Here is a 6,991-nt window from a genome sequence, read left to right as displayed (position 1 = left end):
TGGCCTGGCTATGCTCCCTCCCAGCTTCTTGTGCACCTGGCAGAGCATGGGAAGCTGAAAAGTCCTGATGAGCGTAAACACTACTTAGCAACAACTAAAACATCAGTGTGTTATCAACATTATTCTCATACTAAATCCAAAACACAGCACTATACCAGCTACTAGGAAGAAAATTAACTCTATCCCAGCCGAAACCAGGACAAGGGAATAATATCTTTTGTAAGAAAAATAAGAAATGAGTAGCAAAACCAAACATTTATTTCTATTTTATGGACTGTAAGCAAAGCTTTTAACAGGAAATATCTGAATATTTATCTTTTGTCTCCAGTAGCTATAAGACAAACCAACCTTTTTAGCAGGAGAACTTGGTTTGAAAGGTGGTGCAATTGGCTTCTCTGGAGGTGGTTTCTTCACAGGTGGCAAAGGTTTGTCATTAAAATAGGGATTCATGTCAAAATACTCCTGGGGATATAGATTTAACTTGAAAGGCCCTCCTTTAACCAACTGTTTATGTTCCTCTTGCACTTTCTGTAAAACAAATACTTTGAAAGAAACAATCTTGAGGATTTTTACTGTATGTTATTCTAAGAGAAAAATGGAAAGCATTTAAATTTAGTCTTGGAGAATGTTCACTCTAACTTTCTTTGCTCTTGTTTGACCATCGAGATATTTTATATACCCACCATGTATAATGGAACATAGATTCACTGACCAGGAAGCACAACAATCACTATGAAAGTATGGTAGGAAAATGTCAGGAAAAGCACTGTGCTTTTAAGATGTGTCTAACAGTATTGTATACCTGTATCTTGGGCATACATGCATACATACATGCTTGAAAATTCTGTCTGCATGCACCCCAGCTGCTCACACTTGTGAACCCTGGCCACTATGATTCCCAGATTCTGAGCACCTTATTAAGCTGAGCTTCTCTAGGAATTGGTTCTTTGTACCATGGGAGATGTTGACTACTCTTCCCAGATTCCATTTTAAAATAAATTAGGTTAGAACATTACGAACAATTAAAAGACAAGCATAAAATATACCATCAGTAATACAGTATCATGTGGTAATTCATGCTAATGTCTCAGAGCAAATTCCTTTTTTTCTATCCAGTGGAAACAATCCCACCTTCCTCTTTTCTCTGTTCTTCTCATTTTCTGCACTGGATGCTTAGTTTTGACTCTGAATTTTTCTCAACTGCAGGTAGCTGAATTGTTTCTTCTAATCTTGTTCTTACCCTAGACCAAAAAATGCCTTCCTGCTGCCATTTTTCACTACATATGATGAAAATACACACGACAACTAAAATTAAGCAAATTTATGAGTTTTCTTAGATTTATGAATTTATATGAAAAAAGGAACAGGTTTTTTTTATATAGCATCTAGGATAATGAGGTCCCATTCTTCTGACAACAACACAGAAGTATTCTTGTTCTTGCTATTGGCATTGTTTGGTCTTTATTGCATTATAGCTTAAGGTCTCCAAATAAAAAATTAAGGTCAAATCCTGAATGGTAGAACTTGTGTGGGATACTGCCAGATGTCTCAAACAAAAACTAATAAATGAACAATACCTAAATCTTTTTTATACAGGATGGTCATTAATTTGTTTTCCTTCCTCCACTTTGTAAATAAACATTAGTGGTTTCAAGCTAAAGCAAACACCACAGGGGACAAAAAGTTCATGTAAATTGTAATAAATAATCATAACACTAGTACATAATAAAGACAAATATTTTTACCTTTGCATTTATTCTTTCTACTTCATACCCATCAGGTTCATGCGGATATTGTTCACCTATAGTAAGGTTTGCATAACTGTAAAAGCAAAATGAATTACTTAGGTGCTAAAAACTCAAGAAACATTTAATAAAATACTCTGCAAGAAGCAATATTGTGAAGTTACCCATATCCAGTTCCTTTCTTTCCTGGATTAGTATAAAAATTCTTTCCAGGAGGAACGTATCTTTCTTTGGCTTTCAGTTGTGGACTGAAGTATGCATACGAACCTCCTATGGTTCCATAATAGCTGCCAAGTCCACATCTAAAAATAGCAAATGAACACATTAATTAATGTTTTGCAAATATTTCAGGCTTTCCATATCTAGTGTGCTAAAACGACAGTAAATAGAAAATCCAAACAATATATACATCTCAAGAGTTAAATATCAGATCAGATCCACTGTCCATGGATCTACTACTACAGCAATTCCATGCACAGTGTTATGGACAAAACAGAAACAAGATGGCGGCAGAGATTAAGTTTTAAGGTATCTTAATAATATAAATATGCTTAATAGAGGTTGTCTCAATTTTGCGCCAACAAGGTGAAGTAACACTGGTAGAGACAGATTCACAAAGACCTAGAGGAATAGGTTAAACAGACTTTATGCTTGATGACAAGAGGACAGTCTTTCCCACAAGTTTACAGGGAACAGAAAGTTAGTGTTGATAATGGTGTGGCAGGCAACGTGGGGTATCTATCTGAAAGGTGTTTTTTCTGGGAGATGTTAGGAGTAGTTAACTTTCTGTCTTGTCACAGAAGGAAAGTAAAAGTAGGCACAGCTCATTTAGGAGAAATACCTCTGCCTACAAAGCTGCAGGAATTCACGGAGACTGTTTTTAAAAGACCAACTTGAAAATCAGTATTTGCTGATGAGTGTGTGACATGCTCTCAAAGTACATGATCATACAGCCGCTAAAGGAGAAAAGGACCGAGGCAAACTAATGAAAGAGCTGAATGGCAATTTGGTCCACTAAGCTGCAGCTACAACGGTCCAAAAAACCCCAACTAACCAACCCTCTGTCCCCACGCCTCAAAAGCCCAGAACAGGACAGGAAAATATAAACAGGGGCTACTGTATGAGATCTGTCAACTACTCCAGATAGCTGAGGTAATCTGCTTCGCCTGTACTGTCTGCAATTATTGTGGGGAGAGAGTAAAGTGTCTCAATGAGTTCCTACTTAAAAGGGCCATTAATGAATACTGACAGGATTAGGATGTCAAGATAACATTTGTCATCTTTGCACAGAAGGCTAATCTGCCTGTTCGTTACCCTCTCTTTATTTAGGGACTTCATAAACCCATATATAGAAAAAAATGGGCAGACTGACAGCGCACAGACCACGTTTATCTTGCTGTTTCCTAGACCTTAAGCGCTTTATTTCATATTCTTTAAATGTCACTTCTGTGTGTAGGCTTTTTATATGCCAGTAACAAAATAACAGAGAACAGACATATGAATTAAAGAAAGGCCCAGGCTTCAGTCACATCTTCAGAATATGACATCTTTGCAACCTTTCCATGTGCAGCCCACAACAAATGTGGCTCCAATGTAAAGGAAAGATTCCCCAGAGCTGCTTCTCATTCAGGCAGCCAAGGATAACAACTCCATGAAGAGCAGCAGAGCTCTGCACTAGTTCCGATGGGAGTCAGTATTTGGGTATAAGAAACGTATAATCGCTCTCCATAACTGCTTCAGGATTCCATTAAAACACAACCTAAGCACTTTCCCACTTCTGCTTTGTACTACTCTGCCAGTACAGATTTGGGGAGGATAAAGGCAATAAAGAACCTGTCCTGAAGTTCATGGCTAGAATTCAAAAGACTTACAACAAGAATAAGAGCACAAGCTGCTGCACCCACAGCCAACAAGTACATTTGTGAAGGCAGCACATGGAAGAGAACACATTAGCAGGTCTTCATTGTAAGCAAGACTCCCACTGTTGGACTCAGAACCCAGAAAGTAAGTGAACAGGACTCTCATTGACTGACATGGATTTGAAATCTGTGCCTAGGTGTATCTAACAGTTAAACCCCTATAAATAATTTGGTTGCTATAAAGTCAAGTTGTAGTTGAAAGAAAGTTTTGAACATAGGGCTCACACATTGTCTGTCCCATCAGAAACAGCACACATATATCCAACAGAAAGCCTACACACCATGTCTTACATTCCTATTAAAAGCCAGAACATAGCTAAACCTTGCATCCTAAAATATATATATAAAATAAACAAATGATTACTCTCCAAACTTTCCAAAAGCAAAGCTGCAGAAAGATATGACTAAATATAACCATGAGACTGTAAGAACCAGGCCCTGTACACAGTCTGAATCCTCCTGTCTCTTATTGCAGCAACAAGAACAAAAGATGATTGTATAGTTATAAATGAGTAACAGTAACCAGGCTTTATCTTTTTTTCACATGTGAATAATAATAGTTATATGACACCAATTGCATTGGTGTCATTTTGTCATGCAATTAATGTTGTGCAAATAGCAAAGATGCATTTATTTTAATATTCCGCACATATTCCTCAGCTCTGTAACATCTTCTGATCATCCTATAGGATAATTGGTATTTTTGCTAGCAAAAAGGTAATGGATATGGATTCGCTGAGAGGAAAACCTTGCACCCGGATAATGGCCCCTTTTCCTACTGTTTATGCAACATATATGCCATCTCTATTTTGGGGGGCTCACAAATGGGAGGGAGAAGATATTGTATCTGACAAGTTCCAACAGATGTCCTCCTAAATCAAAACAAAATATTCATTTGTTAATTATCCACACCCTTTTCCCATAGCCATCTTCATTTGCATCGAAAATAAAAAGTTAAAAGGTAAGAAAACTGTTTACAGCAAAAAAAAGTAAAGAGCAAGGATCAGGACCTGATTTCTACCTGTGTTCAGCCTTCCCCGTGTTGCTGCTCAAAATTCTTTGCTCAGTCCTGACTAACACTACATTGTTTAAAACAACAATATAGTACTCTCATTACAGATTTTATAAGCAATAACCTGTGAAAATCATCTTTAGCATACAGAAAAGAAAAAAGGTCAATTTAAAACATTTTCACAACACTTACGGGAATTTGTCTCCATTACTGGGAAGGAAAGCTTTGCCCAAATTTTTCTTTGATTCTGCCAATCTATGGCGTCTCCTTAGCTGAACAGGGTTTGAGTAGGCTTCACCACCGAAAATCCTCACAAACTGGGGCTCAAAATAACCTGCCTGCAGAGCTGACAATGTTTTGGTCCCCCCAGGTAACATCTGTCTGTTCTTGCTCGCAGCTTCGTTAAAAGGGCCTTTAAAAAAGTAAGCTCTGTAAATACCTGTTCAGTGTTAGTGCTTCTCTTAGCCTACGTTAAAAAATTAAAGTCTGGATCTGGGTGGCTCAAAGAATGTACTACAGAGCATTTAACTTGTAAATCATGCATGTAAATGGTTGTGCTGAAAGACAATGCTATGAGAAGGTATTCACAGCACCTAGTTTTAGTTTTCTAACCTCTGCACTTGCTTTACAGGCAATGGAGAGAGATTGGTTACTCCAGACTACCATTCAGAGCTAGAGCTGACGCCAGTTTATATACTATGAGTAATACTTCAGAGGAGCATCTTTCTCTCCCACTGATTACAGACCAGGTAGAATAGCTTAAGTGCCTCCAGTTGGGTTTTGAATCCCCAGCAGCTCAGTGTAGAAGTGTATCAGCCAGGGTTCTGGTGGACATGTTCGTCACTGACACAACAACACAGCAGAAATGTCTGTATTGAGAAGCCAGGATTATTTTGCATTATCACTTCAGAGCAGCCACTGAGGGTTAACCTCTGCAACCTTACTAATTACAAAAATTACCTTTCTCAATGAGTATTCCCATTAAACAACAAGAAAAGGAGAATACTTTTTAAAAAGACAGGATGGGGAATCTCACACACATGAGTCAGATCAGAACAGAAAAAAAATTGCAACGCTAATTTAAAAATAATGACAATGTAATTGTCAACAACAGAAAACCTGCTGAAAGAGCACACAAAAACACTACTGTTTTTCACAAAAGCAGGAAAATACTGGTAACTTGCAGTTAATTAATATTAAAAAGAAATATATACACTAAAAGATTTTATCAGTCTATTATGCATACATATTTTTCAGTTTTACCGGATTTTTCCTTTCTTCGATATATTCATTCCAACATATCAACCTTTCTCTTAATAATACAGACCTGAGCAAAGAATATGCTTGAAAAAGCAGTTCCCTCTAACAAAACAAAATACATTAGAAAATAGTGATTCTGAAAATAGATGGATACTAGAGGTCTTCCCTATCACTGAATAGTGATTAAAATTAAATGTACTTACGCATATAATGTGATACATATTTATCTCCAATGGTAACATAACCCATTTCACTGAAGAGGCCAATCCTCTCCATATCACTTTTCCCTTCTGCAGGCATGGCTGGATCTGTGACAGTGCACTGCACTAAAAGGGTTGAAGTATCTTTGTTCTACCGCAAAAGTCTATAAGCAGTCCACACCTGTAAACAAAAAGTTTATTTAAGTAAAATGCAAGAAGTTTTGGTTAAAAATATTAGCAATAAATGTAATCTGAAGAAAGTAATCTACAATATGACTGCCAGTTTTGGTGCTTAGAGAATAAATGGACTATGTGGGATTTAGACACCATTATAACTCTGTTAAACAAATTCAAAACATGAGCAGAGAGCAAAAATCAAATGCATTTGTAATACAACTGGTGCAATTCTCACTGAATTTACATAGTTTGGGTCAAAATCTTCAGAATACTAAGATGAGAGGTTTTGGTGGCATTAACAGCTAGTAATAAAATATGCCGAGCAGCCTCTTTCTTCATCTTGTGGGTTACCTCCAGCAATGGTTTTCAGTCACTTTCTAATAATGGTATAGAAGGTCAGTGTATGGACAGTGGAAATTTGGAAAAGTGGAATTTTGGAAGCCCTCTAACTAATCCAAGACCTGGTCACGGTAAATATCTCCGATTTCTTCTTGGTTTTAATGCAAATGATTTACAGTAAATGTTAGTTTTTCCTCATCATCACCCTCATTGGAGCCTGACAGAACTAAGCAAAATGCCCAGTCAAGTGTAAGGAACTCAAGGGCTTGAATAGAGAGCAGCCTTAGCACTAAGATTACCAGAGATCTGATTCCCAGAATGAAAACTAGTAGAGATGGG

General features: G+C 37.2%; 1 protein-coding gene across 1 annotated transcript; it reads right to left on the bottom strand.

Moving 5' to 3' along the window:
* Window positions 1-348: 348 nt before the first annotated feature.
* LOC104069298 (chromosome unknown open reading frame, human C4orf47) lies at window positions 349-6,236 on the bottom strand (the record flags this gene model as incomplete). Its single annotated transcript, XM_009575153.1, has 5 exons — window positions 6,140-6,236; window positions 4,869-5,088; window positions 1,910-2,047; window positions 1,746-1,821; window positions 349-528 (listed from the first exon to the last, which is right to left on the bottom strand). Coding segments are annotated over exons 1-5 (711 nt in total), but the record flags the coding sequence as incomplete, so codon positions are not given.
* Window positions 6,237-6,991: the final 755 nt, after the last annotated feature.

The sequence above is a fragment of the Fulmarus glacialis genome, unplaced genomic scaffold (assembly GCF_000690835.1).
Source record: "Fulmarus glacialis isolate BGI_N327 unplaced genomic scaffold, ASM69083v1 scaffold9323, whole genome shotgun sequence".
NCBI classification, from domain to species: domain Eukaryota; kingdom Metazoa; phylum Chordata; class Aves; order Procellariiformes; family Procellariidae; genus Fulmarus; species Fulmarus glacialis.
Note: the sequence above shows the minus strand (reverse complement) of the source record. Positions and strands in the feature narration are given on the sequence as shown.